At 31.0% G+C, this 22,902-nt stretch overlaps 1 protein-coding gene and 1 long non-coding RNA gene across 3 annotated transcripts; both read left to right on the top strand.

Annotated features, from left to right (window-relative positions):
- The first annotated feature begins 13,415 nt into the window (after positions 1–13,415).
- On the top strand, positions 13,416–14,616 carry LOC108196398 (uncharacterized). Of its 2 annotated transcripts, XR_001801765.2 has the most exons (3): positions 13,416–13,643; positions 13,774–13,957; positions 14,037–14,616. It is a non-coding gene; the product is annotated as an uncharacterized LOC108196398 (long non-coding RNA). The 2 variants fall into 2 exon arrangements; XR_010287606.1 differs by lacking the exon at positions 13,774–13,957.
- A 4,442-nt stretch (positions 14,617–19,058) lies between these two features.
- On the top strand, positions 19,059–22,861 carry LOC108205291 (eukaryotic initiation factor 4A-2). The gene is made up of 5 exons (XM_017375193.2): positions 19,059–19,199; positions 20,046–20,115; positions 20,820–20,926; positions 21,323–21,753; positions 22,003–22,861. Exons 2-5 carry the CDS (start codon positions 20,048–20,050, stop codon positions 22,636–22,638), a joined length of 1,242 nt encoding a protein of 413 aa, XP_017230682.1. The 5' UTR covers positions 19,059–19,199; positions 20,046–20,047; the 3' UTR covers positions 22,639–22,861.
- The last annotated feature ends 41 nt before the right edge of the window (positions 22,862–22,902 follow it).

Genomic DNA, 22,902 nt, shown 5'->3' with positions numbered 1-22,902 from the left:
AGGATTATATTAAAAGTATAATCAAGGAATGAATGAAAAAATTTGACTAAACTTCTGTTATATTAAAAATATAGTTAAGGATGGAGATAATGTAGTAGACGGCAGGAATAGAAAATGAACAAAAACAGGGGAGCTAAGAAGAGGAAGCGGCCGCTGAAACTCTGAAAGCTAGAGAATGTGGCCTTCTCTCTAGTTTTTTTTTGCTGACTTCTTTTGTTTTTTTAAGTGCTTTAAATTGTTTGACAAACAGTTGGCAAAAAAGAGGAAGTGGTCCCATTCCCAAACACCCACTAAATGATGCTCACCTTAATGTAGATCTCTTTTCTTCAGCCAAATGATGTGATTTTATTTTCAAATAACACTTGTCCTCTAGGATCATGTTCTTTGAGATCCACGCATTTCTTGGAGTCGTCGAGTCTAAAATTTGAGTCTTTCGTCTCTATCTAATCTAGCGGTCTGCAAGTATTTGAACTTTTCACTCGTTAATATATCATTATTCACCATATACATTGTGAAATTATACGTATATAACTAAACTCCTCTTCTCCGACTATTACTACAAAACAGTAATTGAGGACTGTAGCTAGATCCACAAGTATTTTAATTTTCATTCATTAATATATCTCTATTCAACATATACTCAACATATACGGTGTGAAAATATACGTATATAATCAACTTCTTTTTCCTTAACAATTACTATGAAACAGTGATGAGGACTGGACTTTTAATTATAGCAAAATCACCAATCATTTACGTTGTTCAACATAGTTGTATAGCATACTTGTATATGATTTTGAAATATCGCACTTGTTCTGGACCAAATTATACTCTAAATAGTTTGTCTTAAAAACAATAGACTCCAACGATAAAATGTTATTTTGTACTTTACTCGTCAAAGTTCTACAATCGTACCTATCCCTACACCGGAGCAACGCCACAAACGAATGCCTGTATAGATAATCTCTTCGGATTTTTTTATACGACTACATGTAACATGATGGTCGTTGTGCTGAACAATAACCTAGGAAAATACATGTGAAAAATTGACTAATGATTATAAACTATGATTAGGTAGATATTACATGTATATATGAACTAAAGTATTTGTTTAAAGCTGTATGACATTATTATTGTTTTTTGTGCATATTATTACTATAGTTAATTTAGTGATGAACACATAAACAACATCGTAAAGTAGAATGCATTATAAATAGACAATTTGCAATTGGTAGGAGAGATTTAGAGAACAAGATGGTCCGTAGAGGTTTAAACATCTAATGAAAGTTTAAAAACATAGTAAGATAATATTGCACCTCAAAAAACTCGTCATTTAAAAGCACATTTCTAAATTTGAAATGAGATGTTTCATCCTCCCCACTAATCGACTCATTGATAACAACTCGTCATTTAGAACCACATTTCTAAATTTGAAAAGAGATGCTTCGTCGTCCCTACTAATCGACTCAATAATAGTATGATAGCAACCTAATTTTATTTCTTCCCGGACAAGATAAAAAGCTCCACAATATAAAACTTTGAAGCATCTAATTCAATGCTCAATTTCGCATTCAATAATGCTATTTTTTGAAAAAAATTTCATCATCTGTAGTCATCATCCATCATTCATTTATTTGCCAATTGCACTTTCAATGATAAAGTAGAATTCAACTAATGTGTCACCACTCTCATGATATTGTTGGAAAAAAAATATTAGAGATCTCTGATCTTGAAGTTATTTTTGAGTAAGCCAACCATTTCAACATTGTTTTTGAGTAATCCAACCATTTCAACATCTGAAAAATACGCAGGATTCTATTGGTTTCTTATACTATACATTTCAGTCAATCAAGGATTTGATTCTAACTTATATTTGGCAATAAAACTCATTCAAACTGTGTCATTGTATATAACTGAACAATGAACGTTCTAAATTCAACAATTTAACAAAATATACCTATCCAAACATTCTTCAAAGTGAAACAAAACAAAACAGTTAGCACTCTCTGGTTTTCTTTCTTTCTCGTAAAACTAGGGTTCATCCAAATTGCATACTTTGTCACACAACTAACAAGCCATATTCATTGTGCTCCCTCTAGTGATGATAAGTTTTTTCTCGATTTTCAAACTGGCTAAAATCTAAAAGGGTTACGCTTCATCTCACTCTCCTCTCCATCCAAGACTTGCTCCCATCTCTTTCAAGGTATCTCTTCGTTTTTTTTTGTTTGTTACTTTCATTTTCTGATTTATTTGAGTGGAATTGTGAAAAAGTGTTTGACTTTAATCTTGTTTGTTTGTGGGTAATTGTTTGTTTGTTTAATACTTGTGTTTTATTTGGTTTTTGATGTTTTTGGCGATTTTTCGTGTTACAAATGAGACGCTTCGTTGTTCGCTTCGCATACGACGAGACAACTTGACCGATAGCATAGCGGTGGTGACCGATGGTGGCGGTGACGGTGGTTTCGGGACGTGATCCGGTTTCAGGAAGGAAAGCGCTAATTGTGCCTTAATTGAGGGCGTAAATTGTGCCTCCTAATTGAGGGCGTAAACTGTGCTCTTTATTGAGGGCGTTAATTGTGCCTTATTTGAGGGTCTTAATTGTGTCTTAATTAAGGACATTAATATTTTATTATTAGGCCTTAATTAAGAGCTTAATTGTCTCAATCATGAGTTATCATGATTGTGGGAATATTTTGATATAACCTGTTAAATATATCGACTTATATATTTCTTGTTTCTCTTGTTTTATTTTCAGGATTCTTGGAAGAAGACCCGTTTTCTTTTCGGACATTAAAGTTTTATTGTCTAAATTTTCTCGGTCATCTTGCATGTCCGACGGTTAGATAATAAGCTTTCTTGAATGAAAGAATTATCACGGTGAATTGCCGATTCTCGTTGAGATTTATTCTCATTTTCAAAAAAAAAAAAAAAACTTATATTCGGCAATGACCATCTTCCAATGTTTTTCAAACTGATATGGAGTCAGCTTTCAATTTTCAAAAATTGTTTTGTTTGATACAAGCTTCAGACAAATCTGTAGCAATAAAAAAATAATTTATAACTTTTGATCATTTAAATGCAAAATTTAAAATAAAATAAAAGTAATTAAGAAAACAATCTTTGTTAGTATGATATGTCACAAAGAAAGTCGATATTTTGTAGAACACCATTACTTATCTATTGCTCTCTTAATGGCTTTGCACCGGTCAATGATTACGAATGCGAGGGCACGTCCCATTGTTTTTTTAAAGACCAGAATCAGTCATTTGATATTCTTATAGTTCTCCTTTGCTAAGAATCCGGCAGCGAACGTAACATTTTTCCAGTGACTGTCAGCCAACTCTTCGTCTGTCTTCACCCCAACCTAGCCAATACCACATCGCCGCCATCAATCCCGCCACCCAATCAACATACTGATGGTACACACATACCTACCTAATAAAACACATCTCCCGATTCGATTTCTCTCTCCCGATTTTTTAATTTGATTTCTTTGATTACAGGGACGAAAAGGGAAGGTAATCCAGGGCAGTGATGGAGAATGATTGAGGAAGGCGTGAGAGTCCTGGATGGTGAAAATTGTGGAGAAGGAGTATGCAAAAATAGCATAGCATATTCACAATTATTTTTAAAAGATGGTAAAATGCAATTTTTTTTATAAAAAACGTTATATTTACTAAATAAATTCTCTTTAAATAACATATATAAACTCATTTGACACCATTACATAAAATAATTAAATTTTAAACATAATAATTAAATGATACAGGGCAAAAACATTCCTTAGTTTTTTTTTTAGCAAAAATTCTTCATTAATTATAAAGTTACAAAGATATATACAATCATTTCCCACGAGCTGATCTGTCTACCTGACCTTCAATACTTGTATGGTGCAAATCGATAATTTAAATTCATCTCAAACCGCATATAATTAACTGTGAGGAATAAACAGCAAAATTAAGATAACTATATAGATTAAATCAGTTATGCCACACAACAAAATGTGTGCCAAGAGTATCAATAGTCTCTGACTCTCTGCATTACCTGCCATCGTTTTTGAATTTTTGTTGTTACCTGCAATACATGTTTGTGATTGTGATGCAGATATGTAGAGATAAAATAGATAAAGAGATGCAGGGAGAGCGAGAGAGAGATGGCAGGGGTGACAGATAGAGAGTGAGCACGCATAGTTTCAAACATGGAATATTAACATGCAAGAAATAGCATGTGTGCTCACTCTCTTCTGTCACCTCCCTGCAGCTTCTTACCCATATTACCTAAATACAAAACTATCCACAAGCATATATGGTAGATGTGGCTCCACAGTACTGCATGCAGAGCTGAACCCTAGCTAAATGATATTATATAACTTGACACAATACAACAGTGTTGAGTTGGATTGGAAAAGAACTAGCTACTACTAGTTGTGATTTCAAGTGGGAAATAAGAGAAGCTATGTTTCCCTTTTTATAGAGTGAAAGATAGTGAAGAAGGTGATTATTTTGGTGATAAAGATATATACGGTTAGAGATAGAGACCGCTCCGTAACGTATGAGAATGGAATAAATGTTATGCTTGTGGCCTTCATCTTTCTTTTTATCTTCTCCTTTTACGGCTCCATAATATTCATATCTTTGGACGTCACTAGTGGATTGGCGGTTCAAATCAGAACTTACCTGTATAAGTGTATAATTCAAAAAAAAATAACATGGTTATATATATATGATTCAACGTTTTCAAAAACGTGAACAAAACAAAATATATTTGATTTTGATAATTTTAGCAGAAATAGAAAAGTAGGAGTCCAATCTCGTAGCTTAATAATTAGATTCTTTTTAGTGAATGGTTAGGTCTCTTCTTAACTCTTTTTTTTATATTAGGACAATCATTTTCAACGATTAAAATAATATTCTCATTATATAATATACACATTTTACTTAGATACTTAGATATTATGTTTGACAATTTTAATTCAGATAAATAAAATGAATATAAATATCTCTAAAATACTGATTTAGATTTCAGAAATATAAATAAATAGCAGTGTTCTAAAAGTCGGCGATTAATCGCGGATTAATCGCTGTTCGGTCGGCCACCGTCTCGATTAAGCGTTAATCGGTGAAAAAATCGTTTTTCTAAAAATCGGTCAAAATCGGGATTAATCGGTCAAAAATCGGGATTAATCAGAAAAAGTCCGATTAAGTCCAAATAATCACTGGACTTAATCACTCCGATTATACGATTAATCACTCTGATTATACGATTAATCACTGGACGGTGTCTTCACCGATTAAGTCCGATTTCCGTTTTTTACAACACTGATAAATAGTGGTCCAAAAGTAATTAAACACGGTTAGCGATGGAAGCAGACCTAAATGCTTGGAATTTTAGTGCAGCTAGGTGTAGGTCAGGGTGAGCACAAGATCGAGTTGATTGAGTCTGCACAGTTGTAGCGTATAACATATATATTTCCCTCTATGGAAGTGGGAATCTTTATCAACCAGCACCTCAACTTTTGACTTGCTCTTTTGGGAGTGGGAGAGAAGGAGCTTAATTAGGCGTGCTTCATCAAAATGTTATGTCCAAATAAAACTACACCTTATTCTCAAGTATCAACTTTTAAAACTGTGTTTTTCCTGGTTTAAAATAGAAGAGAAATAAAGAAATATGGATTTTTTTTCTCGGCATATATTTCCAAAAGTATGTAGATAATTTTTTGGACAAATTTTTAAGGGTTTTTTTCCAAAATTTCAGATTCCTTCTCTCTTTTTTTTTTCTAAACATCTCACTCCTTCAGAATTTTAAATCGTGTCACAAAAAAACTAAACATGCCCTTCTCTCTCTCTCTATTAGCCTATACTTTTATTTTATTGCACTACTCTTTTTTAATTATATTATCCTATAATCAGAATTTATATTTTATTGTAAATCATCAATATTTTTGAATTTTGTTAAACTTGACTTTTAACAAGAAAAGCTATTATCAAATAAATTGTTATGTAAGTTGAAGTTATATATAATCCGGAGAGAAGACAATATTAGCTTATTTTGCACTTTTTTCATCTCAAATTAGATGATATTATTGATTCGAGACACACAATTTATGTTAAAAAAGCGAGAACCATTTATAATAATCTGAAAATGCTAACTTTTGTCTCATCAATTCTACTTATTTTCCAAATAGTTTAATCACCTTAATTTACTTTTCACTTCTGATCAACTTCTTCAATTTAAACAAGAAATGCTTTTTTTTTTAATTTTAACCAAACGGGTCCCTGAATACCCGGAATCAAGATACAAAATAGGTGTGGCATATATATGTTTGAAAAAAAAAAAACGGGTGTGGCATAGGTATTCTGCTTAGATCTATCATGTCAGCTATTGAGCTGTAAATGTAATAAGAGCTGGGAAATCACGTACGATAAACACGCAGCATCTACGGTTCTGAGGCATCAATGAGTCAATGACGGAAAGCAGAGGTCTTGCGAGCTTATCATGATTTGATTGTGTATGCTCAAAATGGTATTGGTACGATCCTCTGTGCATTTGATTGTGAATTCTCAAATCACAAGAAGCTAGAATAATTGGCTTGCCGCATTCCGTGGGAATCCCAATCAAATATTATGATTATTATATATGTTATGAATGTCGCTCAAGAAATGATTTTTTTGATGATATTGGGAACATTAGAGTATGTATGTTTTCGAAAAATCGTTTGGTTGCTACCGAAAATTAAAGATTCAACAGCGATATGATTATGCGTTTGTTCAATTTTGATTATATGTGTAGATGTTATATAACTTTTCATTATTGAATCATTTTCTTTTTTTCAAAAAAAAAAAACTTATTAAATATAACGATCAATAATACAATATTAAATATGATAGGGTATCTTTTAAATTGATCATATACCTTTTCACATTGTCAAATTTCAAAACAAAAGTTAGTCCCCAGTCTGTACCTTCAAAAAAATTACTCCCTCCGTTTCTTTTTTCTTTTCTTGTTTATGATGTCGGTACTGTTCATAACATGAGACAAATTACTAATTTACATCTAATCTATAAAACTAAATATAGTCATGAGTGATCTTGTTAGATTCGTATTCACGAGTACTTTAATACGGTGAAATTTTTATATTTAATGCTACTACGAAATGAAAGATATTAACGATCAAAAATGTGTGTTGGCAAACGTGAAAAGTACAAACAGGAAAAGTATTTAGGGACGGAGGGAGTAAAAGTTTAGTGGTCAGTCAGGTGCTTACGCTGTTTAAATTATAACATATTTTAATTATTTTTCATTATAATTATAATATATTTAAACATTTTCATCTAAACATATGTATGGAACAAAATTTTAGTTAGTATTTTGACGGGTTTAAGTAGTGATAACTTATCCAACATGTTAAAGAACATTCAATAAAGATATATTAACTCAAACACGTTTATTAATTATTTAAAAAATTATTTTAATTATAAACCCATATTATTTTAATAAAGAAAAATTTCATAAAAATTAGATATTATAATATATATGCATGATAAAATAACAACTGTCATACATATCCCGTATGACACTGATTCTAAGTTGTTAAAAATTAAAATTTTTAAAAACTCATGGGTGTATTCGATTGGGATTTTGAAACAATTTTTTGCATTTATGAAATCCGAAGGTATTCGATTGAGATTGTTTAAAATCCATTTAAATTTTAGGGTATTCAATTGGGATTTTAAATTATACTACAAAATCCGGTGGTATTCAATCAAGATTTTAAATTATGTTTTAAAATTTAATGGTATTCAATTGTGATAATTTAAAATCCATTAAAATCTGATGGTATTCAAATGCTGGTGTATTTTTTTGGATTTCGTAAAATGATGGATTTTGTGGCATTCCTTAGTTTATTTTAAATTTTTTGAAATCCCACCAAAATTCATGAGATTTTATTGCATTGTGCTTAAATCCTAAAGAATAAAAAAATATATAAATACTTACAATTAATTAAAAAATATGTTAAAACACCAAAATCCATGAGATTTTATGTTTTAATCCTAAAAAATATATCTCAACTCTACGATATTTTACGAAGAATCCGCATAAAATCAAAATCACATATAATTCGTTAAAATTCTTAAAAACAATCCATTAGAATTACAATCGAATACACCCAAGTATTAAGTCTTAAATATAATAAGTAAATTTTCACAGATATAGTAAGTTTTTTATGTGCGCAGGTCAATTGTGATTCTACTATTTTCAGTGATGTCGGTGTCGACTGGATTGCTCGAGAAACTTTTGTAATCATTTTTGATATCAAGAATATTTATATTCTATCTGTTAAGCAATCTGAAAACAAAACGGCTATTTGTTTAGCTCGATTTTTGTTTCACAATCAGGTTGTAGTTGTCAGTTTGGGGGTTTGTCCCGACTGTGTTCTTAAGTTCTATGTTTAATAAAATTTCATTGTTCATCAAAAAAAAATATAATAAGTAAATTTAAAATTCCCAAGCTGCAAAGAAAACATCTGCTAACCATGCGTGATGCGCCCCATTTTCTTTGTATGTATCACATATAGCCATCGTTCCACATGGCCGCGCAGGGTAATATCCTTTGTAAGTGTGGCTTTAGCCCAACCAGCCTTTTTAGATTCTTTGCTTATCTCTTTATCTCCTCGGAGGACCATTAGTCCATTACATTAGTCTCTTTTGTATTTGCATACATACCCACTTGTAAGTTGTGTTTAATTACGGTAACCTCTTGAAATATGGAATATATAAAATATGTGACATGGAATAAATAAATACGTGACATTAAAAAATCTATCTATCTGGTATACTATATCGAATATTCCAATAATATATTTGATAAGCAAATTATTTATGTAAAATAATTATAATATCTTTATTAATTATTACATATTAATATATCATACTTAAAAATTATTTAAAATGAGATATATAAACCTCTCTCTAAAAAATCCTAAAAATATCTTTGTTCTTATAGTAGCCGTAAATATTATTTGAGAGACTTTTATTGATTTTCACCGGTGGAAATCCGTAACTTTTATATTTGTTTTATTTGATCTGTTTTCTGCAATAAATTTTTTTTTTTCGGGGAAGGATTTCTATCTTTTTAATTCGGTTTGGTTTGTTCTTCTAGATCAAAATAATTGGAGTTTCCGATTTACTTTTTTCTTCGATTCAAGCGGAGCTTATCAGATTCGAAAATTAGACGCCTATCTTATGTTTCAACTATTAGATCTAATTTTTTATTTTGATTTGTTTTCAATATGATTTTTATTTCAATTTTCGGGTTATTTACTTTCCTTCGTGAGAGGATTGTTTCGCTTCTTAATTGTTACAGGTGGTTTTGATTTAATGATAAAATTTCGTATGGAATCGCAGTTTTGGTTGATAACTCAAACTGAAGCTACGTCGGGGCATGATGAAGAGGGTACCACTAATTTAACGAGAATGCATGAAGTGAGTACTTGTATTTGTATATACATCATCTTCAAAATATCGTTTAGATGTCGTGCATTCTCTTTGTCTTTGTTTTTGCTGGCTGTCGGGTTGTCCTTCGAATACGTGTGATGTTTACTCCTTACTATTCATAAATTATAAATTGATACAAGAATGAGCAATTGTATACTCAACACTAGATCATTTGAAATCAGCAAAACAATATTTACACAAAGATTTTTAACAGTATAACGATCAAAGTGGATTTACAAGAAGAGCTTCAAATAAAAATACAACAAGATTTATGAAAGAACTTTTCTGGTCTTCCATCCTGATTGTACCACTATGTTGCCCAAGTAATAAGCAATTAGATAATGGAGTCGAATACAATTGTATAAGATTTTTAACCTTAAATAAATACTTAACACAAATATAAAAGAACAAACATTTTCTATTTCAGACCTTATGGCATCAGAAGCTCTCACACATGAACGTCAAGACAATGAACTCTTTGATTAAGAGGAAATTGATGAGAGGTCTAACATAGATGAAATTCTGTCAAGAAGGACCCTGCGATGTGTGTGAAAAAGATAAGTTAAAGAAAGTGTCATATAAATGTAAAGATATGTCAGACATTTGTTCACCCTGATCCATATGGATCCAGTACCAATCAACTTCATGTCAATGCTAAAAAAGAAATATGTTTTGGTGATAGTTGACAATTTCTCCAAGTACACATGGGTATTGTTTGTAATTCTCTTCATTTTCTCCAAAGTACAAATGGGTATTGTTTGTAATTCTCTTCATTTTTCATACATTGATATAGATATCTTGTATGAGTTGCATGATACTCCCTCCGTTCCAACCACTTGTATATATTTGGTTGGAACACGGAGACCAAGAAAAAGTGTAAAAAATGAGTAAAGTGAAATGAAAAGTGGATATAATTATGGGATTCATTTATATTTAATAATATATTTGAGATAGTGGAAGAAAGTAGTGAATGCAATAGTGTTTATATTATTATAGAATGGAGATAGTAGAAGAAAGTAGTTGGTGTAATGATATTTTATATCATAAAAGTTTACTACCTTTGGAATGTATACAATTAGTGTGACGTATATAAATGAATGTGAGAGAGGGAGTAAATTATTATTTGTTTGTAATATAAAACATCGGATGATGTAGTTTTGTCTTGTAGTACATCGTAAGTGTTCTTAATACTTGAAACTGTTTAATAATGCAAGAGTTGCGGCTTATGTATATCTTTATAAGTTATGCATTAATTTATAAGTAATTTTTAATATTAATATATATATATTGTTAAAAGTTTTGTGTTTTTATATATTTTTTAATTAATTATAATATATATTTTTTAATAATTCAAGAGTTGCGGCTTATGTATATCTTTATAAGTTATGCATTAATTTATAAGTAATTTTTAATATTAATATATATTATTGTTAACAGTTTTGTGTTTATATATTTTTAATTAATTATAAATTATATTTAAAATGATAATGATCCTAACCAAATTATTATCTTTTTTATTTTAGTATAGAATAGTATAGGTAATATAGTGCTGAATCTGTAATTCGCAGGACAGGGAACTTTATTGTAGCATAAAACTCTATAGTGCCTTGGAGCAAGTCCAATAGGTTACCTATCCTATTACTTATAAATAATATAAAAAATATAAAATAATAAGTGCTAGTATGTCTTAGTGATTTAAGTAATCTATTTTTAGTGTCAACTCTAATAGTAATCCCTATATTTGTTCTCCTAAGATTATTTTAATAATAAATTTGAGAGAAAGAAGGGGAAAAGAAGAGAATAGACAAAGAAAGAAGGAGATAGATGATTATTTTATTCATAAATATTAAATAGGTAATGACTAGGGGTTACTTATAAATAAGTAATGGTTAGGAGAATTAAGGTCGTGCCAGTGATTTAGGATAACACTAGGATAGTGTTGGAGTCCATTTTTTTGACACATTACCTAAATGTGAGTTTAAGATATCATATAGGTAACCTATTGGACTTGCTCTTAGAGCATCTCAAATAGACTCTTAAAATCACTCTTAAATATAATATAAATTATTAGCTTTTAGCAATTTAGTGTACATTTCCTCCAACAATGTTCTTTATATCCACTCTTTATTTATTTTTATATTATTAAAAGTACATTGAACTCATAAAAAGACAAAAGAAAGTGGAAAGAAAGAGAGTATGTGAAACAAACTTATAATAAAATATTAGTTAAGAGCTATGTAATGACTTCTACAATTGAGGAGAGAGAAGAGACTCTTAACCTTTTAAAGAGGCTGTAAGAGTCTCTTGGAGCTCAAAATTTGACATGGTTCTTTATTTTTTAATTTAAGAGCTCAAATAAAGAACCTATTGGAGCTGCTGTTAGAGATTTAAGAAAAAAATGTTTAGAAAATCCTGTTGATGCGCGTCGTGCCTTAGGGCTAGGGATGACAGTTTTACCCGACCCGATGGATACCCGATCCGTTCCGACCCGATTGGGTCTACCCGAACCCCATTTTTTTGGATTTGGATCCAGATCTGGATCTTATTTTTGGACCCGAAAAAATTTAGATCTGGATCTGGATCTCAGGTATTCCGAACCAAGACCCGACCCGAAACCCGATTTAAATCCGATCCGAGACCCGACCCGAAACCCGATAAAAATCCGATACAAAATATTATACATACATACATACATACATACATACATACATGTTAAATGTAAAGTATATATATTGAAATATTATGAATTAATTAGGTATGAATATTAACAATTTACTTAATTTTATATTTGCACTATAGAATTTATATTTATTTCATCAATATTTTATTTTTCCCAATTATTGTGCATTAAAAAATCTAAATACAATAAAAATAATAAAATATAAATGATAAGTTGAATGATTGTATACAATTGAGTTAACATGTTTCACGTGTTTATTGTAATAAATGAAGCCTGTAATTCCCTTTTTTATATTTCTAAAGTTAAAAAAAATCCATAATCACATTTTTTATAAATACATAATTTTTTATTTGTATTTAATATTATTTTTTTAAATACCCGAATTAGACCCGAACCCGAACCGAAACCCGAAAAAACCCGACGGATCGGATCTGGATCTTCATGTTTCGGACCTGGACCCGAACCCGACCCGACCCGAAATATAATGGATCGGGTCTGGATCTCAAGAAACCCGACCCGTTGCCATCCCTGCTTAGCAGGAGTGATCGCGGTCCGGTTTGGTTCGGGTTGGAGGTAGAACCGGAACCAAACCATATATTAGCGGTTTTTCAAAATCTCAAACCAACCCGCGACCCGCAAACCAATTAACCCGGATCAAGCGGTGCGGTTTTTAATGGTTCGATTATGCGGATTGATCGGTTTATGACTAAGGCTTATAATCAAAGATGATGATTCATGAATAATACTAGAAATAGAGGATCATTTTTGTCTCCATTTACATAATTTCACATAGTTAAATTAAAATACAAATTTTCGTCTAATAAAATGCATAAAGTTGAATCGAAGTCGTGGATTACTGAATTGATATGACTTGTAGTTAGGTATTGATAAGGTAAGTAACTAAACAACCCAGCAAGTATAAACTAAAAACATTAATATATTTATATAAAATTAATATTTTGTATATATATAATACTAAATATATATATATATATATATATATATATATATATATATATATATATATATATATATATATATATATATATATATATATATATAGAGTGAGGTTCCAGAGAAAACCAAACTATCAAGAAAACCGAGGAAACTCTTATAGATCATTATAGACCATTGATTAATTCCAATTTTAATTGAATCTTTAATAAAAAAAAATATAATGGCATTTTTGTGAATATTATGATTAATGAGGACACTTATATTTCAAACAAAATCAATTAGTCTTCTGAATCTTGTTAATCATGGAAGCATCGTGATTTTAGAGATTTTAGGGTAGTGGATGCTATGATCTGAATCTCCTAATTAAGGTAACTGAATAAGATTTGATTAGCTGGTTAATTACAATACGTATGGAAGCTGTATATTTACACATCATTACAAATCGATAAAACTACTTTAGATCGAGGGAACAAATCCAGCCATGATGAAGAAGAATTTCGATGTCAATCACGGTAAGACCTTCTAATTTGTTGAGTTGCACATTCAAGAATGATATAGTCTTTTTATAGTAATCAGTGTGGCTATACTATTCTGTAATCATGGATGTGTTGTTAAATCAAATCAAAAATTGTTTGATTGCAGATCAAATTCATCTACTCAATCGTTGTAAAGAAGCAAACTTAATCATTCAATAAGGTTGAACATAACCTTATAAAATGATGTGGTAGCATATTAGTCTTAGGTTTTGAAAAATGGTGATTGGAACGGGTTTTGAGAATTGGTTTTCGTATTCTTTAACCAAGATTTGTTAAGATGTTCTGTTGAGGTATTCATACTGTTTATATTCGATATGGTGTTCTATAAAGATTTTATTTTTAAGAGTTTTTGGGCTTGTTAAATTGCAGATCCATATGACGTTAATAGAGAGATAGACAGAGACTTCTGCATTCTCATATACCATTGACAATCACATGAAGATAATGTCAATCTTGATTGCTGGTAGTGTTAACTATAGAAAGATATATATGAAGATGTCAACCAAGTCATGTCACCATTTTAGTCTCAGAGGAATTCAATCAAAGTATTGGTTGATGTGGCCATCTTTCAAGAACATAATGCAATTGCGCTGGGTATCTTAGCTAGAAACTCAGACAGAGATATGACTGAAGCCATGGCAATCAAGGAGGCTTTAAGTTGGTGTAAGGAGACTAATACAACTGACCAGGAGGTCATGATTGAATCTGATTGCCTGGTGATAGTCCTGGCAATACGAATTGCCTGGTGATAGTCCTGGCAATACGAAGCAGTGTTCCAATGTTCTGGCTAGCAGGGTGGCAATTGGCATGCCCATAGTTTAGCTAGAGCTTGGTATTCCTCACTATTCCATCCGTGGTGTTTGGTAGAGTTGATGTACCTCAGAAAGTTCTCAATTGTATTATGAACGATTCTCTTTGCGTTAAAAAAAAAAAAGATCTAGTTTGTCCACTTTGCTTTTTAGGAAATAATTTTAAATAATTTAATATAAATTCTACATTTCTATTAATATATAAAATATGGTTAAATAATTTTTATTTAAGAATTTAAATTTTTGTATTAACATGTATTTTATTTAGATTCTATTCGATGATCTTTATTTAGCTATACACTTGGAGAGAATCTATTATTAAAATATTAATAAATTGAATAAAATCTTAGATTGAGATAAATAACTAATTATTTGTCGAATTTTAATTTATATTAAGTTGTTTTATTTGTCCTACCAAGTAGACATTCCCACAAAGACAATTAAAGAATTATTAATAAAAAACTTATTAGAATTTTAAAGTTGAGAATCTTAAAAATAATAATTAAAAGAATAATAATTTTATAGAATATATTTAAAAATATTTTTAAGAATCTCAATTTCTATCATATAATATATAATTTAAATAAATATTGAGATTTTAGTAAGTGTTCATTTATATATAATAATATCTGTGTTTTATTTAACTAATTTAAATAAAATATTGAGATTCTAGTAAATGTTCACTTATATATTGAGATTCTAGTAAGTGTTCACTTATATATTATATAATTTAAATAAATATTGAGATTCTAGTAAGTGTTCACTTATATATTATATAATTTAAATAAATATTGAGATTCTAGTAAGTGTTCACTTATATATATTGAGATTCTAGTAAGTGTTCACTTATATATTATATAATTTAAATAAATATTGAGATTCTAGTAAGTGTTTTTTTTTATTCAGGATTCTAGTAAGTGTTCACCTATATAATATCTGTGTTTTATTAACTAATTTAAGTGTTCACTAATTTAAATATTGAGATTTTTCATACCGAAATCAATAAATTTTATTGCATATTTACTGAAAAAAGAAAGACTTCATTATATGTGATTACTCCCTTTAATTACTGTTTATTATAATTATCCTAAGCATTTTAATATAAATTTTACATTCTATTGTAATTTAAATATAGTTGAGTAATTTTTATTCTGAAAATTTAAATTCTTTCTAATGTATTTTATTAAGATTCTATTCAATAATCTTTATTTAACTATATACTTGAGAGAATCTTATTGTTAAAATTTTATTGAATTGAATAAAAATTTAAATTGAGATAAATAACTAATTTTTGTTAGAAGCTTAAATTAAATAATTTTTATATGTCCAACCAAATAGACATTCATAAAAAATAATTAAAGAATTCCTAATAGAAAATCAATTAGAGTTTAAAATTGAGATTCCTAAAGAAATAATTAAATGAATCTTCATATTATAAAATATATTTAAAATTTTTTTAAGAATCTCAAACTCTATCATATATTACGACATGATAGTTTGTTATTTTTAAAAATATAATTTATTATTCTATATTCTCTATAATATATAATACTATCGTGTTTTAATAACTAATTATATTTGTTAAGTGTTTTTCTAGGTGATTTTGTAAGAAAAATTTCTTAAATGCTCCTTGTCTACATAAAATACTTTATAGAATCTTAATTAGATTTTGCATACCAAAAACAATAAAGTTTATTGCATATTTATTGAAAAAATAAAGGACTTCGTTATATGTAATTACTCCCTTTCATTATTATTTACTAGAATTATCCTAAATATTTTAATATAAATTTTACGTTCTATTATGATTTAAATATAATTAAGAAATTTTTATTTGGGAAATTTAAATTCTTTCTATTGACATGTATTTTATTAAGATTCTATTCAATGATCCTTATTCAACTATATACTTGAGAGAATCTTAATTGGGATAAATATATTAAATTATTTTGTTTATTCTACCAAGTAGACGTTCACACCAGAATAATTATAGAATTATTAGTATAAAATTTATTAGAATTCAAAAAATACAACATCAATTTACTATGATGATATAGTAATATTCGAGATTCTTATAAAAGTTTCCTTAAGCGTTTTTCTCAATCCTCATAAAAGTATTGTTTGAATATTAAATTATTGATATAAATGAAAATTGTCTAGATTATTCTCCAAGATATTTTGTAAAGCATGTAACTTGTTAACAGGGAGCTGTGGATTTTAATGATTATTTTAATGAGAGATTCATGACAAGATTTTGTGTAACGTTATACACGCATCTATTACAAGCAGTCACGCATAAATATGGAAACTGATATTAATTCAATTCGTTAGCAAAATTAGCTTGGGCAAAGCTAATTACGGTAACTACTAATTAGGGTAACTAAATCATCAGATATACTCAATATTGATATTTAATACAGGAAAGATATTGAATTTTTGAATACCAAAATTGTCCTTCTATTTATTTATAGCATCTTATTAAAAAATCTTTAAATTATCTTAGCCGTCGAGATTATAATCAAATCAACGGTGATTAGCTGAGTTTTCTGGTTTTCTCATATCCATGAGTTTTCTTAGGATCCTACCCCTATATTATATATATATATATATATATATATATATATATATATATATATATAAAAGAAAGTTCTATGGAGACTAGATTATTTGGAGACTGTAGAGACCTAATCCTGGCCATCCAATCATTAAACATCCAACGGATGCATATATTTTGTCCTGCACGTTTGTTTTCTCTCCCTATCCTGTCCTGCACTTCTAAATCGATGAACAACAAGCAGTACTTCTAAATTTTGCATAACATAAAATAATAATCCCATAATATTGGTGTTCAATCACCGAAATCCTAACAAATAAAAATAATAATTGCATACAAAACAAAGATGTAGTTGGACACTGCTATGATTGGCACTGAACTCATTGTCATTGTCCTGCAACGAATTGAATTCGTTGCAAGACAAAATAACACTTAGATATATCACAAATATGCGGGACAAATTATTAATATTACATTACTAGAAATGCAGGACAAGAATAGTGTAAATTACAAACATAGTTTTGAATTAAAACTAAAAACAAGAAATGCAGGACAAGAATATTAATAATACATTACTAGAAATGCAGGACAAGAATAGTGTAAATTATTAATATCACAAAACTGGAAATGCAGGATAAGAAATGCAGGACAAAGAATATTTAATCATGTCCATTAATTGCCATATTATTTAACGGTAGATCTTGTAGTCTCTAATGACTCCAAAATTTTTGGTCTCCATTGAGCCCAACTCTCTCTCTCTCTCTCTCTCTCTCTCTCTCTCTATATATATATATATATATATATATATATAGGGGTTTGTTCAAATACAAACCAACTTTATCATAAAAACCTAAAAACCAATTTCAAAACTAAACAAATATCCCCCCAAACTCTTAAAAACTAACAATATCACCCCCCTAGCTTTGCCATCAACTTCCCCAAACTTACACTTTCCACCCCGCCACGTCACCACGCCACGTCAGCGCAGGGGGTCCCCCACTGCTGACGTGGCGCTGCCACGTCAGCACTGGGTCACACCCACTGCTGACGTGGCACTGCCACGGCATTTGCCACGTCAGTACTGCTGACGTGGCACTGCCACGTCATCTGCCACGTCAGCAGTGGGCTGACCCAGTGCTGACGTGGCAGCTGATGTGGCAGTGCCACGTCAGCAGGTGCTGACGTGGCAGATGATGTCAGCAGTGGACCCCCCCGGAAAAATAAAAAAATAAAAAGATTGGAGTGCTCATAGCAAAAATGGGAGTGGAAATAGTGGTTTTTAGGTTTGTATGAGAGTGTGGTTTGTAGTGGAATAAGCCCATATATATATATATATATATATATATATATATATATATATATATGCGGTTCAGTTTTTTAACGGGTTGGTTTAATATAAAACTGAAACCAACCCACAAACCACGGTTTTTTAAATTAGTCGAACCGAAACCGTAAACCTTATTTCGGTTTCGGTTTGGATCGGATTAATATCGGATTGGTTTATGCGGATTTTGCGGTTTAAACCAGACCGTGATCACCCCTACTGCTTAGAGCATCTCCAATAGTCTCCTAAAACACTCTTAAATATAATATAAATTATTGGCTCTTAGTGATTTAAAGTGGGTTCAACTCCAACAATTCTCTTTATATTCACTTCTTACTATGTTTTATATTCTTAAAAGTAAGTTATGTACAAAAAAGTACAAAAGAAAGTGGATGGAGAGAGAATGTGTGCTTACAAGTTTATTATAAAATAATAGTTTAGAGTGACTAGTAGCTCTTAAAAGTGAGGAGAGAGAGGATAAATTTAGTAAACTTAAGAGCAACTAAGAGCCTATTGGAGCAAGCAAAAATGACATTCTCCTCAAATTTCAAATTTAAGAGGCACTATAAAGAGTCTATTGGAGATGCTCTTGGGGCTTCAAAACTAGCTGTCCATTGTAATTCAGTCACATTTTGTTCGGCCCATTCAACGTATTAATCGTTCCTACAATTTACAAAACTACCAAGGTAGTCCATTACGGGCCCAAAATGAAACGCCGCCGTTTAAGTGTGATTAGGCTTTTTAGGTTGTGATCCACATTATTGTTTCTCAACTCCGCGGCGTAAATCCTCGGAGTTTGAGAAAACCCTAACCCTAATTTTCAAATCGCAATCTTCTACTTTCAGGTATACATACAAATCTCTATCTAATATATGCACTTACATATATGTAGATAATCGTTTGTGTTTGTTTCAACTGGTGTATATATAGTCGCAGCTAGTTTTTATTCAATTTTTTCTTTAATTTCTGTGTGATTTAACTGTTTCTGGTTAATTTTTATTTTTATTGTTATTAATCTCTGAAAGTTGGTAGTAGAATTTTTTTAAAAAAATTGGATTTGAATTGTGATGTTTTGTTCAAGTACTGTGATTTAGAAAGTGTGTTTCTGTCTATATGGTTTTGTTGTTGACTGGATTGTTGGTGCTGGTTTTTGTTACAATGCTCGGGTGTAAGCTCGCGTTTTTATTTTGGCCGTTGGTTTAGCTTTGATTAGTTAAGAAGATGTGTTATGATGTGTCTGTTGTTGAGTCTGTGACATCACTGATTCACTGTCGATAAGAACTGTTAGGTTAGACGGGTCCTAGCAGAGTAGTATATTTGGTGTAATTAATGGTAAACGATGGATTCATCTGAAGGGTTTGGCCATTTTTTGCTGTATGTTATTGGTAATAGCTCTGTAATTATTTTATGTCCCTGAATGTTGGAAATTTATCAAAATTAATAAAATGATATGCCTTTACAAAGACAACATTTGTTTTGGCGGTATGTGTGACATCATTGGTTTGTTACATTTTGTTCTGAACTGTTGTGTAGTTGTCTTGTAAAGGCTTTTGAAATATTATGTTCCTCTCATCTATTTTCATATGGTTCAGTTTAGCAGCTGTCATCACTAACGATTGGCCTCGCTGCTGTGATTTACGTGCATATGTTTATGGCTTATAATATATTTCCATCATGTTTTTAATTTATAGTCATGGCCGGAGCTGCTCCCGAAGGTTCTCAATTTGACGCTCGTCAGTTTGATGCAAAAATGACTGAGTTGTAAGTTCACATGTTTCTATGCTATGTATTTTTCCCATAAGATTGAGATTTGCAATGTGATTGTTGTTGCTTGCTATTACTCCCTCCGTCCCAGTGCGAAGTATACGTTCACTATTTGCACGCATTTCAAGACTTCTATAAAGTATACTCCCTCCGTCTCAATTTATAGGTCCCTTTTGGAAAAAAAAATTTTGTCCCAAAATACTTGTCCCTCTCTTCTTTCAATACAAATTTATCTATATATTAATTGTGACTTTTTTGAACTCAACATTATTCTCATTTCTCAATGCACTAAAGCCCTATATTTATTGCGATTTTTTTGAAACTCAACTCTATTCACACTTATCAATGCACTAATTAATGATACATGAGATAAAATTATATCTAACCAACTTTTTTCTTAGTATGCGTGTTTTTTTCAAAAGGGACCCATAAATTGAGACGGAGGGAGTAGTTCCATAATATTTTTTAAACTTTTTTTTTTTGATCAAACTTTTATTCAAAAAAAATTAAAGATATATTATGGAACTATACTTTAAAGAATCTTAAAAAGCGTGCCAAAAAATAACGTATACAATTCATTGTGACAGAGGGAGTATGTTATATTTCTCGAGTTCTTCTATTTGAGGGAGGATCTGAGTTTATTTTTATTGAAATAGCAAAGATAATATTTTGTAATTTGTTATGTGAAATGATTTGAACAGACTTGGGGCTGATGGACAAGAATTCTTCACCTCATATGACGAGGTCCACGATAGTTTCGATGCAATGGGATTGCAAGAAAACCTTTTAAGAGGCATATATGCATACGGTATTGGATTCTAGCTTTGGTTCCTTTGTTTTTGTAATTCTTCTATCCCTTCTATTCTCGTCGACAATGCTGGATTGCATTAGATAACTTTTAGAAACAGATGTAGCTTTATGACTGCTTGATGGGATGTGTGCACCTTATAGTTCACATAATTTACATATTAGCCGATGCAATGTGTTTAATATATATCTTTTCTTTCTAGGCATTGTTTTGTGTTCATTATAAGTTCAGTAGTAGGGTTTTCTTGAAATGGTGCTTCTTATCAGTTAGTAGCTTTAACCAACCACCAGCAAAAATCGTTTTTTCATTTCCTTTTCTTGTTGTGATCCAGGCTGGAAAAGCAGTGATTGTCAAGTCTGCTTTAAAATTTTATATTTTTTGTTTTCTCTATTGAAGGTTTTGAGAAGCCTTCTGCCATACAGCAAAGGGGTATTGTTCCGTTTTGCAAGGGACTGGATGTTATTCAACAAGCACAATCTGGGACTGGAAAAACAGCAACTTTTTGCTCTGGAATTCTTCAGCAACTTGATTATGCTGTAGTTGAATGTCAGGCACTGGTCCTGGCACCTACTCGTGAACTTGCACAACAGATTGAGAAGGTTATGCGAGCTCTTGGTGACTATCTTGGTGTAAAGGTTCATGCTTGTGTAGGAGGGACTAGTGTTCGAGAAGATCAGCGCATCCTCTCAAGTGGGGTTCATGTTGTTGTTGGTACCCCTGGCCGAGTGTTTGACATGTTGCGAAGGCAGTCTCTTCGTGCAGATCACATCAAAATGTTTGTACTTGATGAAGCTGATGAAATGCTGTCAAGAGGTTTCAAGGATCAGGTACTAGTCTATCTGCTGGCTGTTTGCTCACTTCCATGTCTTGTGTTAACCATTATGCAACTGTTGACATAATCAAATTTCATTATTTTAGTAATTTGCAAATTCATTTTAAAATCTGAGTCAATTAATTGCTCAGATAGTCTATTTATTTACTGGAAAGGCTCATCATTGTTCTGCATAGAAGAATCCAGATTGTTGGCTTATGTAGAAGTTATTCGTCATTTCTGATGAACTCCTTTATTTTTTCAGATCTATGATATCTTCCAGTTGCTACCCCCAAAAATTCAGGTTGGGGTTTTTTCTGCAACCATGCCTCCAGAGGCACTTGAGATCACCAGGAAATTCATGAACAAGCCTGTAAGGATTCTTGTGAAACGTGATGAGCTTACTCTTGAGGGTATTAAACAGTTTTATGTTAATGTTGACAAAGAGGAGTGGAAATTGGAAACACTTTGTGATTTGTACGAGACTTTAGCCATTACGCAAAGTGTCATATTTGTTAATACTAGGCGAAAGGTTGATTGGCTCACTGACAAAATGCGAAGCCGTGACCACACAGTTTCTGCTACTCATGGAGACATGGATCAGAATACTAGAGACATTATCATGAGGGAATTTAGATCTGGATCATCCCGTGTGCTTATCACCACTGACCTTCTGGCCCGTGGTATTGATGTGCAGCAAGTGTCACTTGTTATCAACTATGATCTCCCAACTCAACCAGAGAATTACCTTCATCGTATTGGGCGTAGTGGACGATTTGGAAGGAAAGGTGTTGCAATTAATTTTGTGACCAAGGATGATGATAGGATGCTGTTTGACATACAGAAGTTTTACAATGTAGTAGTTGAGGAGCTGCCAGCCAATGTTGCTGATCTCCTTTAGTAAGGTTTTGATGCGATGAGGTAAAATTGCTTGTTATGCAAAAGCCTTGGTTTTTCATACTATTTACTAGTAGAATATTTATTGGACTTCCATCTGGGAGATGTGGATCTCATCAATTGCATTGGGACCTCTCATTTCCAGTCGGCTTGTAATCTGAATATGTGTTTGCAATTTTTGGGGATTTTTTTGTTTTTTTTATATAGCTTGCAAGTTAAATTGACTATTATCTACTCTTTTTTTAAAAAATTTATCTGTAGGAAACGA

Source organism: Daucus carota, chromosome 1 (assembly GCF_001625215.2).
Source record: "Daucus carota subsp. sativus chromosome 1, DH1 v3.0, whole genome shotgun sequence".
In the NCBI taxonomy this organism is placed as follows: domain Eukaryota; kingdom Viridiplantae; phylum Streptophyta; class Magnoliopsida; order Apiales; family Apiaceae; genus Daucus; species Daucus carota.
Note: the sequence above shows the minus strand (reverse complement) of the source record. Positions and strands in the feature narration are given on the sequence as shown.